Consider the following 24,505-nt stretch of genomic DNA (forward strand, 5'->3'; position numbering starts at 1 on the left):
CCCGAGTGCTGGGATTAAAGGCGTGCGCCACTACGCCCGGCTTTTTTTTTTTTTTTTTTAAATACAGGATCTCACTATGTAGCCTTGGCTAGCTATGGAACTCGCTGTGTAGCCAAAGAAGCCTTGAATTCGGATCTTCCTACTTGCACCTCACATGGACTGGTATTTTAGATGTGTGCCACCACACCTGGTTTATTCCATGCTGTAGGTTGAACCTAGATCCTCAATGTATGGTAGGCAAGCACTCCACCTAGCTACATCCCCAGGCTCCTTGCAGGCCAAGTGTCTATATGTCACTTACCTAGCTTAACTCCTGCTAACATCTTTCATCATAGTATAGATGTCAACAGTAGCAAAATTAGCATTGGCCCTGTTAACTAAAAACACCTATTTCAGTGTGACCACAGTTTCCGTTATTTCCCTTTTCTACTCCAGGATCATTGAAGGGATGGAGTAAAATGACTAGAATCGTGGTTTAAAGTACACCATTGTAGAAAGGATGGCAGTGCTTTTGCTTTTACCTAGATGAGGCATTGGTAGTAAGAATATAGACCTAGAGGTCACTGGGAAATAGACACCTCGGGCCCCAAGGGTGGGCAGGGTAGACAGCTCTGCTTAAGGAGAGACATGGAAGGAGGAGTGTGCAGAAGAGCAAGTGTTCAAGGAGCCAGTAGAATGGCATGGGAAGAAGTAGCAATGCCACCAACGCCAAAGCAGAGAGTGAGCATGGGTCAGACCCAAAGGCCTGGGGAGACAGCACATCAGTGAAAGCACTGGTTGCTCTTTCAGAGGACCCAGGTTCAATTCTTAGAATCCACAGGATGGTGCACAACCTCTTATAACTCCAGGCTCATGAGATCCAGTGCCCTCTCTGGCTTCCACAGGCACCAGGCACACAGTGGTGTATAGACATACAGGCAAAACCACATAAAAAAATAAACATTTAACTCAAATTTAAGAAACCCCAGCCAGGCGGTGGTGGCGCATGCCTTTAATCCCAGCACTCGGGAGGCAGAGGCAGGTGGATCCCTGTGAGTTCGAGGCCAGCCTGGTCTACAAAGTGAGTCCAGGACAACTAAAGCTACACAGAGAAACCCAGTCTCGGGGGGGAAAAAAAGGGAGGAGGAAGAGGAGAAGCCCCGCCCCTGTGAGGTGACCCTGGTTATTAAAGAAGACAGCTCCAGTAAAATAAGCTTTAAGGTGGGAGACAAGGAAAGGAGACCTTAAGCATCAAGAGTCTGAGAGGTTAAGCCGGGCGTGGTGGCGCACGCCTTTAATCCCAGCACTCGGGAGGCAGAGGCAGGCGGATCGCTGTGAGTTCGAGGCCAGCCTGGTCTACAAAGTGAGTCCAGGATGGCCAAGGCTACACAGAGAAACCCTGTCTCGAAAAACCAAAAAAAAAAAAAAAAAAAAAAAAAAAAAAAAGAGTCTGAGAGGTCTATCTCTGAAAGGGACCAGAGTATGTTATCGGCCATCTGGGAGAGGCATTAATTAAGTGGAGGCTGGCTCCTAGGTGGGAGGCTGGATGAATGAGTCAGGGCTGGGGAGCACCAGGGCTGTATCCATGGGTAAAGGCACAGAGATCAGGCCTCTGGAATGTGTGTGTGCTGGCTTAGACTCTAGATCCTAGGTGAGTTAGACAAGTCAGCTTCAGAAGGGATAGCAGATTGGTTCCCTCTTGTGACAAATGCAAACGGATGAAGTGTCTGCCCGTTTGGGAATGGGAGCTGGAGTACTAGACTGGTAGATTGAGATTTGTGGGGAGGGTGGGAACTTGTTGGGCTGAGGGCTAAAGGGAAGCACTCACACTGGGCAGCTTATGTAGCCAAGGACTGGTGAGGCGCTCATGGTGACACTAGTCCGTAAGATTGTGGTTTTCTCCACACACACCCAAGATGCAGGCCTAGAGAAGCAGCTTAGGTTCTTTCAGGCCAGGATAACCAGAGAAGGGGGGGAAGGCAGAGCTGAGGAGATTGACAAGAAAAAGTCTTACATAATGGACCATGATGGACCTATTCTAAAGGTAGGTGTCTGTTATGTTGCCAGGACCGAAAGTACCTGGTACACATGCAGTGTCAATTCCCCCTTTATCCTCAAACCACTTAGAACCTTCTGAAATTAGTGCATCAACATGTACTTGGTTTGGCTGTGTTTTAGACTCTGTCTGTCTGAGACGGGATCTCACTTTGAACACTCAGTCTCCCAAGACCTGTGCCACCAAGCCTGCTGAAGTCTTCCCTCTTAATTTTTGATTCTGTTGGTCATGGCCATGTCTCTTGAGCTCTGCTCAGAAAATAAAAGGAAATAGAGTCTGTGGGAACTCCCAGAATGACACTCAAAGGGAAGCCATTCAGGGCAGCATGTTGTACTTGTCTTTCCCCATCCTCCTCCTGTCTGGAACACAGTGGGGTAGAGCTCTAGCCTGGGGACAGTAGAGCAGAAAGCACTGGAAGCCTGAGTCTCAGTAGGCTGTGGAGCCAGGGAGCTTCTGGTCAACTGACACTGCACACCAGAAGTGTCTCTCAGTTACTTTTACTTTCTTACCCTGTAGTCCCGCAAGGGTTTCATGCAAAGCTAGACACCTTTAGCCGCTTTTAGTAGCATGTCCTATAGCCTAAGATGCAGTAAGAAGCAATCTGATTAGATGTTTCAAGAGCACATAAGGGTTGCCAGCCTGGCGTAGCAGTGTCTTTCCCCTGCCTCTGCCATTGTCTTCCTGCCTTTATACTTCATATCACTTAGTGTATTGGTTACTTTTCTCATTGCTATGGTAAAGAACTGCCCGAGTCAAGCTTGTTGTTTCCCTTAGTGTTCTGAGAGGCAGGGTGTCTCTAGCTCAGACTCGCCTGAAACCACAGCAGCTCTCCTGCCTCAGCCTCCCAAATGCCACCATACCTGGCAGGAAAGAAACATTTATTTTGGTTCACAGTTTGAGGATAATATCCTCATAGCAGGGAACACATGGTGACAAGATCACCAGGCAGCTGGTCAGCTGCATCTTTGGCCGGGAAGGAGGAACGGGTGCTAGTGCTTAAGTGGCATTCTCTCTTTCCCTTCTTACTCAGTAAGGGACCCCATGGGATGGTGCCGTCCACATTCAGGGCAGGCCTTCCCTTTTAGTTAAACTTCTCAAGAAGCACTGTATGCTCAGAGGTGTGTCTTTTAGGCCATCCCAAATCCAGTCAAGTTGACAGTGAAGACTAACTATGGCTGTATGCGTTCGGCTACAAGAAAAAGATAGGCTATGGGCTATCTGTTCTAAAACATATTTAGTAATAAGGGGCATTTATCATATAATGAAAGGAACCTAGAGGTGAGGTGATTGTCAGGCTGACTGATCCAGCCTCCCAGACTGTCCTCAAAGATGCAGAAATGTTTCCATTTTTCTGTTAGATAGTCAGCATGGCGCCACAGCTAAAGCCCCTGTAGGCCTCTGCAGTCCCAGACAGTATGTGCAGATAGGGAAACATCTAGCAGAATGCAAAGATGTTTCATGCTTCTCTTTGTTTCTGTGTTTCAGAAGCCAGAACACTTGCCCATCTCAAACCTAGTGACTGGCAAGGGTCATAGGTTCACCAAAATTAGCTCTAGTCGGGTACTATTGGCCCTGCCACATTAGGGAGCAATGGACTCTGCTAGGATGGCACGGTGATGCATAGGCCAGAGGTGCAGGAAGATGATGCACACGGAGAGGGTAGGAGTGCAAATGGTTCCAGTTAAGTGAAAGAAAATGTATACATTGTGGTTAGTCTAGGGAGGTCTGACTTATGTCAAAGGAGAGAACAGTGGGATACTTCAAAGGTCAAATTTATTAATATAGAAATGGGTAGCAAAGAGGGACAATAGAAATATTCTAAGGTGAGAGACTGACAGCACATTGTCTTGGATCAGGATGGAAGCTGGGCAGCAGGCCACTGAGGAAGGAAACGGCCCGAGGTGGATTGACAGTACTTCCTCACAAGGAGGCCCCAGCTAGGCTGTTGACACATGGCTGGACCTGGAACTCCAGGCCCTCTGTCTAGGGCAGTGTGAGTAGCCTGACTTCTCAGTATCCCAGGGCCTCCGTTTTGGGAAGGATCTGCCCTGGGCCTTCGAGGCTACGCTTGAAGTGAGGATATGCTGACATTCTCTTGTTAAGAGCGACCGAAGGCCCCAAATGACGGATCCATCCTCAGGGATAGGGCCTTCGTTGTGTGCGTTAGATCTGTCCAACTGTTCTGGACAGCCAGCTCTTTCCTTCTGACCTCAGGTTTGGCCATGGGTTATCTCTGTGCTCTGCCACTTTTAGCTGTAGCAGTCCCTGGTGGCTCAGCCCTTCCACCTGGGCTGTGAACGACCTGGGGAGGCGGGCATCTGTGGTAATGGCCGGAGCAGCGCCCTGTTACTACAGCGTATTTCACTTTTAATTCTGACATATAATGTAATGATCTTTTTTAAGGCCCGATGATATTATCTGCCTGACTAGATTATTGAGTCTTCATCATCTCCAGATAAATTTACGGCCAGGACGAGGCTCAGGATTTATCATCAGTCAATAGAGCTCAATACTCTAACAAGGCGTGTAATAAGATATACATATTTAATGATCCAAGGGGAGGAGCACTAATGGGAGCCCAGGCTGAGTGGTCCAGGGGGCTGGGCTGGGGCTCTGCCCTAGGGCTGCCGTGGCTGTGGGGGCATGGATGTATTCTTGGCCCTGTAGTTCCCAACTTTAGTCTTTCTTGGGACTGTAGGTCTCCTTCCCGAAACCATGAGGGTAGGCAAGCAGAGAGAAAGTGATAGTACCTGAGCCAAGGCCTGGGCCTTTCCAGTGTATGGTATCCCCTCCAGCATACGGTATCTCCCACCTCCAGGGAATTCTTTCCTGCAGGCCCTAGGAGGGCTAGGGTGTTCTCAGACTTGCCTGCTCAGGTCCCTGAACGTCAGGGAGGACCCACAGGGAGGGAGTGCTGGGGCTCCATGCCCAGGCCATGCTGATGGTGACGGATGGTTTTTCATTATAGCCTCTCAGGTCCTGCCCGCGCCCTGTGTGGAAATTCTATTTATTCCCTAATTTGTAAAAATTCCCTCTTTATCTGATCCCAATCAGGGTGGGGTAATTGGCTCTCTGGGGCAGCGGCTGGGGTCCTTGATGAAGAGCTATGTGGATGTACCCAGCCAGGCCCCCACCCGTCCTGCCACCAGGGCCCACAATTAATAATGATTTGCAAATGGCAGACAAGCAATAACACAGAAAGATGTGGCGTCCGTGCTGCCTCTTCATTTCCTCCCCTCACAGATATAAATGGCCACAGAACAAAAACCCAGCACTATAAATTCTGGAATTAGTTATTCACTGGGACAAATGGGGGCTGAAGCCTACAGCCCCACTCCCCTACCACCTCTGCCCTTGCTTTCCCTGACCGGGGCCCTGTTTTCAAAAGGTTGTCCTCTTTAGCTACAAACTCAGTTCCTCAGCGTCCTCCTGCCACTCCAGTGACCCCTTCTTGTGAGGCCTAGACTTGGATGAGGCCTGCCACTTCCTCAGCAGAGACTGGAGCCAGCAAGTGGGATCCAGCCCTACCTCCTCACTTGGACCTCTCTGGCTGCCTGACCTGGCTTCTGTCCCCATTCTGCATTGGGTGTGAATGGAGCTGACGTGTCCTGCCAGGCCTGGGCGTCTGGATCAGAGTTGGTCAGTCCAGAGCTGTCTCCTTTGGCATTTGGGATCAATCCAGTCATTTGGCTTGGCCAAGTCTGAGCTGGGCTCATGACAGCCAAATGTGGTGTAAGTAACTGAGGGGCTAATGCTGTGCTTACTGGTCAGGCATCTCTGGGCGGTTGGCAGAGGCATTTCCGGGCACCATGCCCTCTCGGCCAGGCACATCCTCCCCTCACCCCCCAAGTGGCTGTGAGCTGGCGGGTAATGGGCGTGTAATGGCCTCATTTCCATGCCCGGCCTCCAGGAGCGGCGGTAAGTGTTTGATTGCCTTAATTTCCAAACACATCATTATCCTAGCTTTACCAGCGCTTAATAAACACTTTATGAGGATTTTTTTAAAAACATCTTCAGTCCGCATACTTCTCTGAAGTGATAAACTCTAATTAAGTCTAATATTTAAAAATATGGTAATGGTGAGTTGTTTGAATAAGTGGACTGCATTTCTGTAATTTCATTATTACGTAAAACACGCTAATTATTTGGAGCACGCTTATTACAGAGAGAGAAATCGCCTGCTAATCAAGATGAAATTGCCTTTTCCCCTTATTGTAGACCCACCATCATCCTTCACCATCAGCCCTGTGGCACCTCCAGGCACCTCTGTTGGGTGGAGGGTGATAGAGGGAGGGGCCGGAAGGAGGAGTCACTTTAGAGTTGAGGCTGTAAGGACCCTGTCTAGGGGAGGGTTAGAAGCTGTAAGTACTAAGTGGGGAGAGAGGGAGTGTACGTCTGGAAAGAGTGTCATGTGGGCCAAGGTGGCCACGAATGGGGCCAGGGCCAGGAGACTGGGCCAAGGCTGATCCAAGGGATACAGATGAGTATGGAATGTTAATTTTAGAATAACAATATTGGAATAACTGATAACTAACAGACATTTTAAAATATTCACAGATAATTCATTCCACCTTTTAAATAATCCTTTACAAGAAGTAGTTGCTATAATTATTCTTTCCATTATAGAGAAAAAACCAAAGACACAGAAAAGTTCAGAAACTTGCTTAAGTTCAGTTATAAGTAGTTGAGTTTGGACCAAACTCAGAATCTCAGAATACATAGAGTTTTCTGCTGTTTAAATTCAAAATCACTGTTTAGCCCCCATGAGCTATCTTATGATGTTGGACACTGTGCTGCTGGCCCCATCATAGAGTCACCAAACTTCATGAATAAGAATGTGGAACAGCCAGGCATGGTGGTGCACGCCTTTAATCCTGGCACTCAGGAGCCAAAGGCGGGAGGAGCTCTGTGGGCCTGAGGCCAGCCTGGCCTACAGAGAGAGTTCCAGGACAGCTAGGACTATATAGAGAGGTCCTGTCTCAAAATACAGAGGAACAGTCAAATCTGAACTTGAGATAAGTGTTTTCTAGTGCGTGGACCGTGTTGGGTTGGGACAGCACTTAGTCTGGCAGTCCTTTCAGATTGGCCTAGGTAACCCACAGCACTTTTGCTCAGGACACGATTGCTGCTGGGTATCCAGGTAGATATGTGCACAAGGTCAGTGAGATTCTAAGACTTAGGCGCTCAGAGTTCTTGTGGTCTCCTCTTTGTTAAGCACAGATCCTACTCCTTTCGGCTTCTTTCCCCCACCCATCCGTGCCACCCCAGCTTTGCTGGCCTCTGCTCCATAGGCACAGGCTCCATCCCTTCCCAGTCCCCGGAGAGATTGCTAGGCAGGATGAAGACAGGAGACTGAGGCTGCCGTGGTGGGCATTGAGATCGTCTGCAGGCTCCTTTAACCACACTACCTCTTAGCCTCATTAATAATGTCAGAAGTTTGACACAGGCTTCTTTTTCCTTTCTTCTCCGAGACAAGGCCTCAGTATGTACCTCTGGCTGTCCTGGAATCACTACGTCTCCCTCAGTCATTCTAGGTTTGTTCTTTTTACTGGTTCCAACAATACTGCAGATATGATGATAGAGGTGTCATTTCATTACAGAAAGAGAGAACAGTTTGGTCCATGTTGATCAGTGAGTTCTGCATCAGAAAATATTAAAGTTAGAGCTATTTCCTTTTTTTTTTTTTAAGATGTATTTATTATTATGTATACAGTACTCTGCCTGTGTGTACACCTGCAGGCCAGAAGAGGGCATCAGATCACATTGTAGATGGTTGTGAGCCACCATGTGGTTGCTGGGAATTGAACTCAGGAGCTCCGGAAGAGCAGGCAGTGTTCTTAACTTCTGAGCCATCTCTCCAGCCCCTAGAGCTCTTTCTTACCATATACAAAAATTTAATTTCAGATAAAACAGCGAAGTAGAAAATACAGCTAAAGCAGGAATGGTGCTGCACACCTTTAATCCCAGAACTCAGAAGGTAGAGGCAGGCAGATCTCTATGAGTACAAGACCAGCTTGGTCTACATAGTGACACCCTGTCTCAAAAATCCAAATAATGGGCTGGAGAGATGGCTGAGCTCTTAAAAGGCACAGCTGCTCTTCCAGAGAAGCCAGGTTTAGTTCCCAGCACCCCAAACTGACTGTAACTTCAACTTCAAGGAATCTAACATTGTCTTCTGGCCTCCAACAGGCACTGTGTATCTGTGGTACACAGACATACATGAAAGCAACACACCCATATACATAAAATAAATCTTAAAAATTGAGCATCGTAATAATAATAAATGATGATAAAATAAATATAGTTGAAAATATAGGATAAGTTTTTTGTGGGTTTTTGTAGGAGGTGATATACACATGTGAGCTTGATATTGGGTATCATTCTCCACCCTGTTGTTTGAGGCAGGGTCTCTCACTGAACCCCAAACTCTCCTAATTCAGCTAGACTGGTGGGCCAGCCAGCCTGAGGGTCCTCCCATCTCTGCTTCTCTAATATTAGAATTGCAGACATAGACTAGCACTCCTGGCTTTTTGTTTGGTTTGATTTTGGGCTTTTTGAGACAGGGTTTCTCTGTGTAGCCTTGGCTGTCCTGACTTACTTTGTAGACCAGGCTGGCCTTGAACTCACAGAGATCCGACTGTCTGTGCCTCTCAAGTACTGGGATTAAAGGTGTGTGCCACCATGCCTGGCTTAAAATTTAATTTCTTAAACTCTCTCTTGCCTCTAGTCTTGTCTTCACTGTCAACATACCCCCACCACAAGCCGAGCTGTGGGGTCAGCCTTTCAGGTGTGAGCCATAGTTTAATCTGCTCAGTGATGATTCTGCCCTCAGTCCTGTCCTCACATTTTACGATGACAATTTTGGAACCCAGATCTGGTCTTGTCATTCTATTCCTTAAATGTATTAGTCTCTCCACAGTGCTACCGGAATCTTGAACTCCTTAGGTTGGCATTTGGGTTCCTTGGTTTCCTTTAGTCAGTCACTGCTGTCTTGACCACCTATTCATACCTTGTCATGGCCTCAGTCACTTGATGAAATTAGTATTGACACCCCACAGATCACTTCCCGTTGTGTGCCTCTTCACCGTAATCTTAACTTTCTGCGCTAGCTCCCTCCAAACTCTGCAGAGCTTTGTTCTTCTGGGAGTCTGTTCCTGAGCTTCAGAATGAGGCAGATAGTTTTCCATGCCTCCGTTTTTCATAGACTGCACCTCTAATGGGGCTGTCTCTGAGCTCTGCAAGAACAGGGAGCTAGTCTTGGGCGACCTCAGACCCAGTGTGGCCCATGCACACCTGGCACACAGAACAGGTTTGCACTTGCTGAAGGAAGTAAGCGCTTACTTTCCAAGGTTTCTTGGACCCCTTCCTCATGAAGGTCTTCCTGGCTCGTTGCAATCACCTGTCCTGGGACTCACTTCCTATCCTCTATTCTTGTTCCCAGACCAATATAACTAACAAGTGTGCAGTGCCGGCTTGGGTGGGTTCTTTCTGTGTCCGAGAGAACTCAGCCGCCATCCCAGCAGCAGCAGCAGCAGCTTTCCCACGCAGCTCTGTTGACTCTGGAGATACCTAACAGACTTAGCTTTCCTTGCTTGCCCTGCTCATGCCCTCTGGGGGATAGCTTATGTAGCTGTCACCCTTCCAGTCTAGTCTTGTCAATATAAAAGTATTTCTAAGACTATTAATGTTCTTCCAAAAAGAAAAAGTTGTCAAGCTTATGTGGCTAGCTTTCTAGAACTTGAAGGCAAAGAGGCCTCCATTATGGACACCACCCAGCACCTACTGTCCATGTCATAGCACCCTTGAACTGGTCGGATTAGCTCTGAACAGATGCTAAAATGGCAAAGCTGCCAACTAACCCAAATGGTCTCAGAGCTCAAGTCTGTTTCACCCTTCCCTACCCCAGGAACCCACATGGTGGAAGGAGAGAAATGACACCCCCCGCCCCGCAAGTTGTCCTCTGATCACCTATCTATACACAAGTAAATAAATGTAATTAAAGCCACAACAAAAATGTCTCTTGTTGGGGAAAGAGCCCCAACCTTGCAGTCTGTAACTGCCAACTTGCAAGCTGATCTGGGGAAAGGCTCATCATCCCTTTGGGTCACCATAATAGTAAGCCAATCACCACAAATTAGACCTGGGGATCTCCTGTAAACAGGTTCAAAAATGAGTCTGTGCTGAAGGACAATTAGTTTCATCATGTGTATCAACCAGTCTGTCATCTAAGCCATGCACACTTTTATCACACACTTTCTCACCATTGGGTCATCCCGATGCCCAGCATGCTGGCTACACAAAGATGCAAGTGGTAGCACCTTGTTCAGTGCTGATTGTGACGGTGTGGCTCTTCTCACCCCTAGTGGGGAACCTGGGGCCTAGAGAAGTGAAGCACCTGCCAAATATTCACACAATACAGTATCTGCAGAAATTCCGACTGGAATGGGTTCTCTTGACTCCAGAGCATGCTTTGACATCTTCAGAAAATGGTAAGCGCTCCTTAAGATCGTAGTGCAGAAATTTGGGGCAGGTTAGAGGGGTGAGGCCAGGAGCAGCAGAGATCGAGTTTAGCCAAGACTGAGTTACATTAAAGATCTGTCAGCCTGGTCACACTGACCTGTAGTCCCAGCTACAGCGAAAGCTGAAGCAGGAAGTCTGTGATGCAAGAACTGCCTAGGTAACTCAGTGAGTTCAAACCTCCCTTGTTGACTTAATGAGACCTTGTCTCAAAAAGTAAAAAAGGGGTTGATAGCTTTGCATGGTGACACATAACCTGTAACCATAGCACTCAAGGTAGAAGCAGGAGAACCAGGAGTTGAAGGTTAAAGTTACCCTCATCTATAGTTAAGTTTGAGACCCTGTCTGGGGGTGGGGTGGGGTGGGGCTGAGGATACAGCATAGTGCTAGAGTGGTTACCTTGCATGTACGCCACCTTAGGTTTAGGTCCCAGAACCATTCAGAGGAAAGGGGGGGAATACAGGCTGAGCAAGGTGATTCAGTGTGTGCGTGTAACTGTGCCTGCCTTGATGCCTGGGACCCACTCAGAAGGAGAGAACCACTCTCCACAATTGTCCTATGATCTCCATACACACACAGTTAAAATGCATGTGTGTGTATGTACAGACTTTACTGAGAGGCAGAAACAAACAGATGTCTGAGTTCCGGACCACCAGGACTCAACCACAAAAACTTTAAATAGAAGGTAGAACGAACCACTGAAGGGATTAAAGAGGGAAGGACATGATCAGATTTGTGGGGGAAAAGATCATGTTGGCTGTAAGAGGGTGGTGCTAAGGAACAGGCTGGACTATTTTAATCTAAGCAGAATTACTGGGTGTGGGCTCACAGGCTTGTGGGGAATGGAAGCATTTGGTTAGCAGTGGTTCTCAGCCTTCCTAGTGCTGCAGCTCTTTAATACAGTTCCTTATGTTGTGGTGACCTCCCCCTTCCCCAGAGCCACAAGTCTATGCCATTGCTACCTCATACTGTAAGTTTGCTACTAAAGACTGTATCAGTCCCTAAGACCCTCAGAAATAGGTGGTTTCCTGTGGTCATGACCCACAGGTTGAGAACCACTGAATTACAGCCCGAGGAAACAGGTTTCACACCTGGTTAGATCGGGCCAGTGCGAGATGTTGACCTCTTGGGAGTTTTGAGTGATTTACATACAATGCCATATGCTGACGTCAAGAATGCATGAGGAAGAAGACAAAACTTGGGGGGAATATTCAGTATTGGGGGTGTTTTGATTCTGTTTATCTGGAGAGAACTATTTGAAGATTTGAGTTTGTTGTGGGACTGGAGAGGAAGGTCCTGACTGGGGAGGGCAGCCTCGAGGAGCAGCCAGAGCTCATGATTTGGGTGGAGTTGTGCCATGTGTGGCATGGAAGAGAGCAAGACTGAGGTGTGCAGGCACGTCCTGGCACAGGTCAATCAGCACTTGCTCACTGTGGCCTAGGGTCTAGGCGAGGACATTGACTTAGGCTAGGGGAGGCAGATTGAGTGATTTGTCCAGCAGTAAGGGAGGAGCCAAATGAAGTCAATAGAAAACTAATTTTCTTTTCTGCTAGAAGAAATGAGGTGTGTGGCCGCTGGGTAATTGCAGATAACGAGGGGACTTATTCTTAATATGCACAACAGCCATGGTCTCCAGAGTGCTGGCGACAGGAAGGATTTGAGGTGCCCTGACAGGGCTAGGTTTATTTGGGAAGACTATCCCTCTATGCCAGGTCACCCCCTCCCCCAGCAATGCCATCACTGCATCTGGCCCCACAACTCCCCAGGTGTATTCCTGTCAACTGCCTAGCTCCTCCTGTCATACCCTCCCTCTACCCCCACAGCACTGGCATACCCACTAAGGGAGACAAATGACAGGGCCTCAGCTGAGCGGGACGCGTGTCCGGCCCATAAACCACGGGGATGGGTCATGTCTGGAGTTGCCATGGCCGCCACTACCCACCCATCTGTCTTCTCCCCATTCTGCCTCAGAGCAGCCCTCTTGGTTTCCTGAGTCCCTGGAGAAACAGTATCAATTCCCCACACCTCTGCCCATTGTAGGTACATATGTACTGAACACTTCTAAGATAGGATCTCATATGATTGGCTTGCCCTAGACCCTTGGCTAATGAGACTTTGTCTTAGCTCTGGGGGTACAGGGGTCCCCTTTCCTAGGTCAAGGTCTTGATGAGGGCAAGCATGGAGGCTCGATGGAAGGAAAAGATTCTGAGGCCTCCTGACCTCACCACCCCTCACTTGATTATGCCATCACTGTGTGGTACTTCTGCATCGCAGCATCCATGAAATGAAGCTAGGGCCCACGGACAAGGAAGGGAGGTAGGAGACAGTTGGCGACTGCTCTGGGAAGCTGAACAAAAAAACCAGGAAGATGGGCACTTTCTGTGCTAAGCTTCCTCTAGTGTAATGGCTCTCAACCTTCCTAATACTGCAACCCTTCAATACAGTTCATGTTGTGGTTGCCCCAACCATAGTTAGTAAGTTGCTCCTTATGAATTGTAATGTAAATATTGAGTATACAGGATATGATGTGACCCCGGTGAAAGGCTGAGAGAACTGCTGCTCTGGTAGGACAAGCTCCTAACAGCTGCCCTTCTTGAATCTAGTGGTGGAGCAAGTCCTGCCCTGGCCAAGTCCCCCGAGTCCCTGCAGCCTCCAGGCTACCTCGATAGCTTATAGCATGGAGTTTCTCAGGGGCCAGTACCACAGAGACTGATACGGTCTGACACAAACAGGTGATTCAACCTGGCATTGGAGCAGAGACAAGATCCCAAAAGGGTGACCAGCTGCCAGCCTACTGGGATGGAGGCAGGATGCAGGTGTCTGGTAGGGCTGATAGCACATAAACCAGTGCCTTCCCCGGCCTGTCTGAAGCGACATGGGACAGGTATACAGGACAGGTGTTTCCTAGGGTTCTGGCACAGCCATGCCAAGTCTTGTACGTTGTCACCAGTTGAGTATGGCCTGGTTCCCAGTTCCCCCATACGCACAAGTGCCGACAAAGTCACCCTGGCCGTGGGTGTGATAAATGGCCGCACAGTAATGAAATGGAGACATCAAGGCGGGTGGCGGGAAGACGGAGTGTGGCGGACAGGCCGTCCCCACGCCGCAGCAACAAGAAGGATCGCCCAGCGGCCAGGGGCCGTCAAGGGAGAAATTACACATTTACTCTGCCTTTTTCTTACTGCGACGGCGCCCATACATCACCGCTGGGGCTGGGATGGGACACAGCGGCCAATTTCCAGCATGAATTATGGGACTGAGAAGCATAGAGTCCAGGCTTCCTGCAGGCCCAGAATTACCCAGCCCAACCCATGAAGGCCAGAGATGTCCTCTTCCTCAGGCCTGGGCTCCTGAATCTGGCCCTGTCTAAATGTCTTTCTTCTCTTCCCTCTAGATGACTGCAAGAACATTGCCAACATCATGAAGACACTGGCGTACCGAGGCTTCATCTTCAAGCAGACATCAAAGCCCTTCTGATTGGCAGAGGACGGGATGGGGCAGGACCGGGTAGCTACTTGGCCCAAATCAGAATCCTCCCTCCTCTTCCTCGCTAGAGGGAAAAGGGAGAGTGGCACAGCTCTGCGCCCAGAGTGTCCCCCAGCTGCCCTATGGGCTTGTGCCCTGTGTGAGGGCTTGGCCACTTGGCTCCTCTGGAGCAGACACTTTGTGCCCCACCCCACTCCCACTCCTCAGTCTCAGCCCAGTATTAGCCCCTGCCATTATGGGCCTGGGCTAGGGGGAACCCAGGTACTCACTGCCTTCTCCCTGGTACACAGGCCTCTGCTGGGGCCACCAAGCCCCCCCTGTGCTCCCTCCCATCCATAGTGCATGGTGTGTGGTGCCCCCAGGGCTCCAGGACAGATCAGGCCCCACCTTGTGTCTACCCCCATCCCTGCTGTGAACGTGCCACTGAATAAAGTTGGGGAAACAAGGTCCTAGTGTGTGTAGAGCCATCCTTATGTGTAAGGCTGTCGCTATGCTGATGCTCCAGGCTTCATCTCCATACAAAGCCATCAGCACGTGGGCAGTGATGCCTTCACTAAAGATGCACAGGCTGGGAGGGGGACTGCTGGAGCACAAGGACCTGCCAAAGCTGCTGGTATCTGAGGCCCCTGCTGTGTGCAAGGCCATCTTAAGTAGAAAACCACAGATGTTCAAGGTCTAGGCAACAAAAAGGTGGCTAAGGGCCTGAATGTGGGCGTTACAAGCAAGCCTTCAGGGACTCACTGTAGCGATCGATCTATCAGCCTGTCATCCCAGCCAAGGATATGAAGAGCTAAGGAAATAAAGTCAGCCCAGTCCTACTTCACAGCTCTATTTACACCATCCCACCAACCCTGACAGCCCCTCATGGTTTCTTGGCTTTCTTCACAGAAGATGAGCTGGAGGCAGATTCCCGTCGTTTCCGCTGAAGAGACAGAAAGTGTTGAGGTTAGTGGCCTCTGAGGTCTGACTCAAGGCTTATTGTCTGTCATTTTCAGAGAAGAGGCCCAATAGTCAACCCACTGCCATCGTCAGCCTCTCCCCTCCCAGTAGCAACCATTCATTCCCTTGAAGGCACTGGAGGGAGTGGGGTCTGTAAACATAAGCGTTCTCCTGCAGAGCCAGGGCATGCTCCCCATAAGCCTGTCCAGGCTCTTACCGAATTAGGTGTCAGGGGCGCACCCACTACATCAATGATAGTGTCCTTGGTGGGGTCAAGACCAAGTCCAGATTCAGCCCCTGCTGGCTCAGCAGAGGCTGGGGCTGGTCCCACTGCTGGTGTGGCAGGGCCCAGCACGCCTGCCCGAGCCAGGGCCTCATGCCGGTGCCGCAGCATCTGGAGCTCATATTCACAGTTGGCACAGGCCTGCTTGAGCTCGTAGAGTAACACCAGGTCACTCCGCAGCTCGTTGAACATATGCACCAGCTCTTCTGTGGGGGTAGGGCTCAGCTCTGCAGACAGGGTGAAGCCAGACTAGTTGAAGGCCTGCAGCATGAACTCTTCCCCTTGCATAGCCCCTGGGAGAGGGAGGTATGCCATGGGACTCAGCATCACTCACCCACACCAAGTTCCAGCAGCATCTGCTCCAGCGCCTTGATCTTCTTCTGACCCACAGAGCTAGGCAGCTTCATCTGCAGTGACCAAGTCAAAGTCAGCTAAGTTCTCCACCCCTAGGGATGAGACTTAGGAGGAGGGGAGGGGGTTAAAGGCAACAAGGCACATCATAACCTCTGGCAGTAGCTGGGTTGAACATGGAACTAGCTGAGAGGTGGAAAACAGGAAAGACAACCCCAGCTTGGCCTTGCCGCGAGGGCCTGACAAGGCCACTCTCCGTAGCCGGCCTCCCATTGCTCTAGATTCAGCAGCAGTACAAGCAGGCCGTTTGGAACCAAGGGCCCAAGCCCTGAACGCCATAACTCACCCGCTGGCTCCGTAGTGTGACACCTGCTGACTTAAAATCTGGAAACTTGATGCCTGCAGTCTCAGGAACAGCCTGAGGGACGAGTTATAGAGCCTTAGGTGTCACAAGGGGTGGCCCAACGACCCAGTGGCTTAGGGTACTCTCAAAATGCCCACTGAAGTGGGGACCTTGTGCCAGAGGATCCCTCCCCACCCTGAACTTGCTGGATCCGCCTCCATACCGGCTTCTCAGCCTCCTTCTTCTGGGGTAGCTTCTTCTTGGGGGCCTTGCGTTCTGTGCGCCGCTGCTCAGCAGTGGTGTCTGCTGCTGTGATCAGCTTCTGCAGGTCTTGGCTGCGTTTCTCCCGTTCCTTTTTCCGGGCCTCGATCTTACGCAGCTCCTGCAGCAGATACTCCTCCTCTGCCACCTATGAAAGCAAAACAGGGTTGCCAAGGGGCTGAAGGGACACTAGGTTACCTATGAGGGAACCAGAGGGAAGGAGGCTGCAGGGGAGGGAAGACAGGGGGACTGAGGGAAAGGGCTGAAGGTGGAGGGGCCTGGGGGAGGGAGCTGAGCACAGAGGGTGGGGAGGCAAAGGGAAGAAAGAGGTGGTGTGCGACCTGCTCTGGGGTCCGATTGTAAAGCCGCTCCAGCTGCTCCTTCCGCCGTCTCTCATGCCCGGCATCAAACACTGGTATTTTGAGATCTGTGCCTGGCACAGCCCTCACGTTGGCAAGCTTGGCACAGATGTGGTAGTACCTCTCCTTTAGGTCCTCCACAGAGCGCTTCTGAGGATCAAGACACATGGGCGCAAACAGTAAGGAGCACGTGGAAGGGATGGTTCGAGGGTTGGGCACTCACGCAAATGCACATCAGCTCACCTTGAACTGCTGGTGGTCGTACCGATCATGAATGACTACAAAGCGCAGATCAAACCGGCGGCTGAGGTCAAAGAGGTGGTCAGTCTCCGCCTTAGTCCAGGCATCATCATGAAGGTAGAGCTGGTACTCCTGCTCTGAGTACACAGGCACCTGTACTGTCTACAAGCACAAAGACATGGGGACTGCACTCCTTTGTTATACATCCAAGCAGGCTATCCATGTGATTACAACCCTTCCTGTTAATTACCAACCCCTCTACCCCTGCAGGGGCAGCTTGTAGGAAGGAAAGAGTCAGTATGATTGGCCAGAGGTCCCTCCCTATAAGGCTCTGGGTCAGTGACCTGCCTGATTCACTTCAGGACAACTTACCATCTTTGGGAATGGGCCACATGCTCCTGCCTGACTGGTAAGTACTTCTATGGCACCCAAGGGTCCATTCTGGAGTCACAAACCCATCAGACTGAGAAAGGCCCAGAGCCCCTAGGCCATGCACCTCTTGTCTGAAGTACTACTGCCACCCAGTGGTAACAGTGGGACTTGCGAATGTCAGAGCTCTTCAAAGTGGGGCATCCAGAGAATCCTACTGCCAAGGCCCCTTCCTCTCCTGGCCCACATACCTCCTCCTACCCTAGGTCTCTCTCAGAGTCCTTATCATCACCACAAGCTGGGCAATAGGTCAGAGATACAGGAAGGTGTCAGTGCTAGGCTAGAACAGGAAGCTTCTCATGAATTAAAAAGCACAGCAGGCTCTTCCCAGCTGCCTCTTGGGCACTTCCTACCAGAGGTCACACATCGCCAACCTTACCATGCTCGATACTGCATTCATCCCTCTTCATCAAACATCTCCAATCCAGACGTCAGCCACTGTCACCACAGCCAGCGTCAGAGTCTTGGTTGGTTGGTCTATTTTTTTGTTTGTTTGTTTGTTTTGTTTTGTTGTTGACTCAGCCTTGGTAAGTGGCCTAGGCAGCCAATACTCTGTGGAGGCCAGACTGGCTCTAACTCACAGCAGTCCTCCTGCCTCAGTCTCCCAAGTACTGGGATTACAGGCATGCACCACCACACCTGGCATTGGGAAGCGTCTTCTAATTCATACATTTTACTGAGTGTGTGGCTTTATCTCCAGAATCCCCATCTAGCTCCATGGCTACAACCCATTCAGACGAGCACAGCACTCTCACTGGCCTACATTAGAGAAACAAAGCCACCTTCCCACTCAGGCCTGCCTTCAGTTCTCTTCCAATCAACTGTCCATCTGCAGACAAGGTGTGTACCATGCTAGTCACGGGCAGACCAACACAAACTGCTCTACAGTAAGAACGGAAACAGAGAAGCACTTTGATATGTCACAACTGTGTGCACATTAATGTAATATAAACGTTCATTGTGTTCTCTTAAAATCCTAGATCCTAGTCTCCGCTGGGCTACAAAGAGAAAAAGATTTTGCCAGCTCCTAGGGAAAGAATTGTTCTAGATCAACCTCTAAGATAAGTGCCTTCTAGATAACTCATAAACTCAAGTGCAAGGCTTAACCAGTTCATTTCACACTGTTAGGGCTCAGCACACTATAGAGCCACTGCACATTAAAGAAGCTGTGGCCTGGCCTCCTGCAGCCACTAAGCCCTTGAAGACCCAAACTCCAGCCTAAATGACTGGAACACACCAACCTCTTTCCCTTGACTTTATTCTTTTTTTAAAATAGCTTATTTTTACTTTATGTACATTAGTGTTTTGCCTGCATGTATATCTGTATGAGAGCCTCGGATCCCCTGGGATTGGAGTTACAGACAGTTGTAAGCTGTCATATGGGCGCTGGGAATTGAACCTGGATCCTCTGGAAGAGCAGCCAGTGCTCTTCACCACTGAGCCATGTCTCCAGCACTCAACTTTATTCTTAATTCTATATTTCTTCTACAACAGAACATTCTCAGCCTTTTGACCTCTTAGGCATCATCTCTGGTGAGAATTTCTCTGGTGTCCCACACTTAGCTGCATGTCCCTCCTACTAACGTGGGGGGGGGGGGGGGAGGTGGGGAGAGAGCGGGAGCATCAGACAGGTTCTCACTGCACAGTTGTGGCTGAACTAGAACTCACTCTGTAGACCAGGCTGGACTCCAACTCACAGAGATCTGCCTGCCTCTGCAGGCATGCGCCACCACAAGCACATAATTTCATTTAATTTTAAAATGCTCCAAACTTCAGTCCAATCTTATTCTCAAATCAATTCAAGAAGACAATCAATTCATTCATTCAACAAATACTTATCATGAGCCTGCTAAGTTTATGCTGGGGACACAGTGCTGACATGGGTCACCTCTAAAGGCCAACAATCCAACTGGAAAAAAATCTGGTACTATGTGGTAAGTTTGATGATACACATAACGAGGGTATAACAAGTAACACTGGGTACAGAGCTGCTCAGAGCAAAGGTAAATCAAGCCAATATTTTTTACTTTGTTTTGCTGTTGTTTGTGTGTGTGTTTGTGTGTGTGTGTGTGTGTGTGTGTGTGTGTGTGTGTGTGTTCAGAAGAAGCTGGAGCCTGAGGTGGCCGTGGGCTGGCCGCTCTGGCTCCTGAGAACCAAGCTCCAGTTCTGAAGAGCGCTAAGCACTCTTAATCACTGAGTCAGCTCTCGAGCCCTGTGCTGTTTTTGTTTTTGTAGCCCAGACTGGCCCTGACAGTCCATGCCTGAGGTTGATCCTGAACTCCTGATCCTCCTGCCTCCACCTCCCAAGTGCTCGGACTACAAGTGTGCACCACCATACCAAGCTGCATCTTAAGGTTAAATAGAAGTGAATAGTGAGGGAAGATAGAGGGGACAAGACACGTGGGACATGAGATAAAAGACCTTAATGTGTAGGCCTGGCTCCTGAACCAGGTGGGAACAGCTGAGGGGAGCCTGAAGGAAGCAGTAGAGCCAGCTGCTACAGGGAGTGCACCCTTCTGGGAGCTTAGAATTCACCCAAGCGTGACAAGAACCAATATGGCTACTTTTAAAGCGATTAAAAGTCCTGTTTCTAGACTTAGGTTCCATCCCCCAGCACCCACATGACGGCTCACAACCATTAACAGGTCCAGTGGGTCCAACTTCCTCTTCTGGCCTCCCTGGGCGCTGTGCCCATGTGGTGCAGACACATACAGACAAAACACTCATACACATAAACTAAGGTCCTGTTTCTGATCTAAGATGCCTGACAGCAGAGAAGGTGCTGGAGTGAGAAGAGTAGGGAACTAAACAGCCACTGCAGCAGTGGTGGAGGTGAGAAGCCATAAGCCCAGACTAAAGCAGCAGCAAAGGTGCAGGCCCAGAGGCTGGAGAAACGGGGAATCCTGGGATTGGGCATGAAGGGCCAAGGAGGGTGCCACCATTGGTGACTCCTGGGCTCACTGCCTGAGCAAGAGCAGAGCCAGAGTCACTGAGAGACCCGCTCCAGAGGAGCAAACTGGAGAGGAAGAACAGGAAGCGACTGAACTCCAAGTTCACTCTTGACCCTGTAATCGTCCAGACCTTTCCAAAACTCTTCTAATGCTGACAGGAGTCTACTTTAAAATCTGTAGGTGGTTCCTCAAAGGGAGGAGAGCAAAGCCTGGTTGCCAGGGGCTACCCTGGCATGCTCACTGTTGACCGACTGAGCCACAGCTCCCCCATCATCACCCTCCAGAGCGCTTCAGGCTTTAGCAGTATGGGAACACCCAGAGCATCCAACACATGAACCTTTCAAATTCTCTTTAACTCTTAAATGACGCTTTGGTTTTGGGTGTGTAGGGAGAGTGTATCTGGAGGTCAGAGGACAACATTTCAGAGTGTTCTCTCCTTCCACCATTTGGGACCCAGGGATCAAACTTGGCCATAGGCCTAGCTGCAGGAGCCGCTGGGCCCTTAAATTCTTTTTATATTTTTCTTCACTGTGTTCCGTGTGCATGAAGAGAGGAAAAAAAAAAAAAAATCACTGCACCACCTAATAACATCATCATGGAAACTTCCATAATCTTCCAGCCCTCTGAATAGCTTTTCTCCTACCACACTGCAATTGTGTCCATAGTCCTCTCTCAGCATGACACTTTTGTTTTTAAGGACAGACACTTTGATTTATTTTTGTTCTCAATGTTTAGGTTTCAACACGCTGGAGCAGTAACTACTAAATACAAAGTGAGTGTTCTTTTATCTTAGCATGTCTGTCTCGCCCAAGCCCTCCCCGCTCGTCTTCACTAACCCTTATCAACCTCTTGTCTCTAGCTTCTCCATCAACTGGGCCTGAGAGTCCCAGGAATGATGGTGGGATGGAGGAAACTCTGGTTTGGCATGGGGTCATAGAGTCATACTTGGCTATGCTCAGTCTAAGAAAGCCTGTAAGCCATCCAAGAGAGGGCGTCCAGGCACAACGAGATACATCGGGCTGAGAAGAGCCCGAGTTTGAGCCCCTGGTTGTTTTAAGCTCTAATTCTACACTGTTCTGAGCCACACTGCACAGTGCCTTAGTCGTGGGCTAGCCAAGCCTAGCCTACTCTAGCTCTTCCTTTCAATGGCTACAGGAGACTGGAAAAGGTCTTGCTTTCAATAAGGCTCCATAATCTAGACTAAAAAAAAAAAACAAAACAAACAAACAAAAAAACCTGATCTTGGTTTAGGTTTAGGGTGCTAGCAAAAAGGATGAACAGCACAGGCAGAGATTTGATTGGTAAATAGACATAAAATTGGCAGAACTCAGTCTCAATGATTAGACACATCACAAGGTCTAGTTTAAATACCACCTTCCCAGAGAGCCCTTGGGGCTGGCAAGGCGGCTCAGAAGGGCAGACAACCTGAGTTTGATCCCTAGGGCCCATGTGGTTAGAGAGAAAGAGCTCTCACAGGTTGTCCTCTGATCTGCTGACACGTGCAAGTACACATACTAAATAACTAATAAAAAGGTCTCTCCTACACCTATAAATGCACTGTTTATCTCATGTCATGTCCATTCAAATTCTAGCCTTATCACATATTGCAGCACACATCTGAAAGAATTCGATTCATTCCTTTACATTTGTGCCATCCTCTTCCTCTTCTCCGTCCTATTGTTGACAGCTAAGAGAAAGGACTAAGCCAATAAGTCCCAAGTTTGAGATACAGACAACCATGTAGAACGGTCCCTGTCACTGAGTAGGAATAGAGGAAGGATTACGAGCTCTGCTTGAAGGTACCACTGATGTGAGCCACCCCTGGGAGACTCAGGAAGGGCTGTTAGTAAACCAGAGCTTCTGGGATGGGGGCACTGGCCTGTAGGGAGTAACTAAGGCTAAAGGGCCAAATGAGGAGAAGAGAAAGGTATGCAGGACACAGCTCTGAGGAGCAGCAACACCTGAAGGGCCAACAGCAGACCCAGGGAAGGACGGAAGAGGTCCACGGCACCTGACCTAGAACTGAGTAGGCAGCTGCGGCTGGCACTGAGCACATCCTGGAGCCAACTTCCGGGAGCCTGACAACTTCGTACAAGTGGCTTGTGTCTGTCGGCAGCTCACCTTGTTGAACCTGGCAAAAGGGTAGTCCTTGCCCTCCTCCGCTGCTCGTCGCCAGTGGAAAAACATGGCGCCATCCTTTCGGGCTGGGTTGGTAAAAGGCATCCACTTCCAAGGCCGAACCTTCTTGGACCCCAATTTAGCCTTCACTGTGCGATACCCCTGACCAGTGTCACTGGGTAGTAATGGGGGTGCATCCCTGTCGGTGGAGGTAACGGAGGTGAAAGGTTAGACTCGGGTGTGTGAAGAACCGCTTAGGCCCAAGAAGCTCAGTCCACCCCGAATAAGGAAGTCAGGTACTGGGGCAACACACTGAGCTGCCCTGCAGAAGGAGCCCTGGCTGGGGATACAGGCTGGGAAAAGAAGTGGAAGAAAAACAGGGAGGCAGGGATATGCGGGGCAAGCTAGGGTCCTACTCAGGGGACTTGGGACTCCAATACTTGCTTTTTGTCAGAGTAAAGCAATGCATAGACCTCCCGGTGCATGCCCTCAGGCCTCTTGAAGGTCAGTGTCTCTGAGGACTTCTTTGACTTTTTCTGGAAAGAAAGCCACAGGGAAGAAGGGACAGCCTAGACCTACTCTTACCTCAACATTTTTTAGCCAGCACCATCTCTGAGCAAATGAATGCTGCCATAAAGTCACAGTGGCTCACTCACAGGAGAATCTCTACCCTGTTCCAGCAAGTCGTTCCGCTCCCCCCTCCCCCTCACCTCAACGGAATAGTGCCCTGACCCATCAGAGAAGAAAAGCCTCCTCCCGCCTCAAGGCTGCCATAATGTCTTGATCTCTCTTCTCAACAACTTTCAAGTGTCACACCCCCTTGGTTCCCTCATCTCTTGGTCCCCACCACCTCCCAGTGCCCTATCTCCTGCACCACATTAAGGATGGCACACTTTTTGTTCCATTGTGGCTCTTTTACCATGCATTTTATGATGGTGGAATTATCTCTTCCACCATCTCTCTTCTGATGTCACCTTCCCCATTCATTCCCTAACGCCTTCACCCTTACTTCAACGCCCTCAAATGTCCCTGCTACCTTATCGGGGTTGATAATATCCTTCTTGCTGATGGTCCCTGAAGAGGCATCTCCCTCTGGACCCCCGAGCTCCAGAATGTCCCGTACATCCGCGCCCGTAGCCATCACGCCTGAGAGATGAGGGAGCACCCCCGAGGTCAAGAGTCAGTACCTGCAGAGAGACTGTTACCGTCAGGCGGGGGCGGGGTCCCCCGCCACTCAAGCTCCAAGCTGGGTCAGGGGAAGAGGCGGGCCGTGAGGAGAAAGGTCCAAACCGGGTCTGGGTTCTGCTTGTGTTCTCCGCCTTCCCGCGTTGGTGTCCCTTACGATCTCACCGTCCTCCCCGCTTCACCAGACCCCGGGATCCACACCTGAGTGGGGCAGGTGCAACCCGCACATCAGTTTTTATGTATCTCTGTAAACCCAAGGACAGAAACTTCCGGCTGTGCGTTGTAGAAACGCGACCGTCAGAAACACTTCCGGTCGGTGGGTGGCCAAAAAGGAGCCGGCTGGTAACCTAGTGTTTTGAAAGCCACTGGGCTCGCGGAGTCGCTGCTGTGCTGTTCCCGGGAATGCGCGCGTGGTGGTGCGCTGCTTCTTTCTGACTTTTGCCTTCTATCTCGCTCTGTTGTATCCCGGACAATGAAAAGAAAGCCCAAAGAGACCTCTGTAACATTGGAAATTCCCTTTCACAAAAACTACTACAAAAAAACTACTTCTTGGTTTACAAAATGAAAATGCTTCCTGTTTAAATGAAATACCAATAACCCATGCAAAGCATTAACACAGTGTCTGGGACATTATTTTTTTTCTTAATTAACTGGATTAATGATGGAAATTGCCTCTGCTCATTACGTGCATCGCCACCGTGCTAAGCTTTCAGGGCGGAGCTAAACTAGCTTCTCCAGCTGTCAAGAGAGTCAGACAGTGAGTCGTTGTATCTCTGCCTCTCCGACAATCTGCTTCCCCGTCCCTGTCCGTTTCTTTCCCCACTGTGCTTTACTGTGTAGCCCAGAGCAGCATCTTAACTCATAGCAACCCTCCTGCCTCTCGAGTGATAGGATTAGAGGCATGAGCCACCAGACCAAGCTTTTAGCTTCTTTATTTAATTTAGGACTCTCCTAAAGTGAATTGTGGCCAGTAGAGTGTGTGTGTGTGTGTGTGTGTGTGTGTGTGTG

The 24,505-nt window shown here is 49.7% G+C and overlaps 2 protein-coding genes across 6 annotated transcripts in view; one reads left to right on the plus strand and one right to left on the minus strand.

Annotated features, from left to right (window-relative positions):
• Window positions 1-14,504, plus strand: part of Eri3 (ERI1 exoribonuclease family member 3) — a 128,358-nt gene extending 113,854 nt beyond the window's left edge. For all 5 annotated transcript variants that reach the window (XM_051171670.1, XM_051171668.1, XM_051171669.1 and 2 more), the window contains one exon: window positions 13,947-14,504. In XM_051171670.1, the coding sequence (XP_051027627.1) occupies window positions 13,947-14,029 (83 nt within the window). In that variant the 3' untranslated portion in view covers window positions 14,030-14,504. The remainder of the gene's footprint in view (window positions 1-13,946) is intronic.
• A 381-nt stretch (window positions 14,505-14,885) lies between these two features.
• Window positions 14,886-23,787, minus strand: Dmap1 (DNA methyltransferase 1 associated protein 1). Its single transcript, XM_051171673.1, has 11 exons — window positions 23,603-23,787; window positions 23,349-23,499; window positions 22,757-22,848; window positions 22,316-22,511; window positions 16,818-16,976; window positions 16,557-16,724; window positions 16,178-16,363; window positions 15,958-16,029; window positions 15,595-15,667; window positions 15,195-15,487; window positions 14,886-14,960 (listed from the first exon to the last, which is right to left on the minus strand). The coding sequence occupies exons 2-11, from the start codon at window positions 23,451-23,453 to the stop codon at window positions 14,901-14,903; spliced, it is 1,404 nt and encodes a 467-aa protein (XP_051027630.1). The 5' UTR covers window positions 23,454-23,499; window positions 23,603-23,787; the 3' UTR covers window positions 14,886-14,900.
• Window positions 23,788-24,505: the final 718 nt, after the last annotated feature.

Source organism: Acomys russatus, chromosome 29 (assembly GCF_903995435.1).
Source record: "Acomys russatus chromosome 29, mAcoRus1.1, whole genome shotgun sequence".
NCBI lineage: Eukaryota > Metazoa > Chordata > Mammalia > Rodentia > Muridae > Acomys > Acomys russatus.

Bases quoted from the DNA above. Each gene is read 5' to 3' on its own strand.
- Dmap1 (XM_051171673.1), bottom strand. From the start codon at position 23,453: ATGGCTACGGGCGCGGATGTACGGGACATTCTGGAGCTCGGGGGTCCA. The intron at 22,849-23,348 runs GTAGCAGGGACA...CTTTCTTTCCAG, and splicing joins ATATTATCAACCCCGATAAG to AAAAAGTCAAAGAAGTCCTC. The intron at 16,977-22,315 runs GTGAGCTGCCGA...TTGTGCTTGTAG, and splicing joins CTTTTGCCAGGTTCAACAAG to ACAGTACAGGTGCCTGTGTA.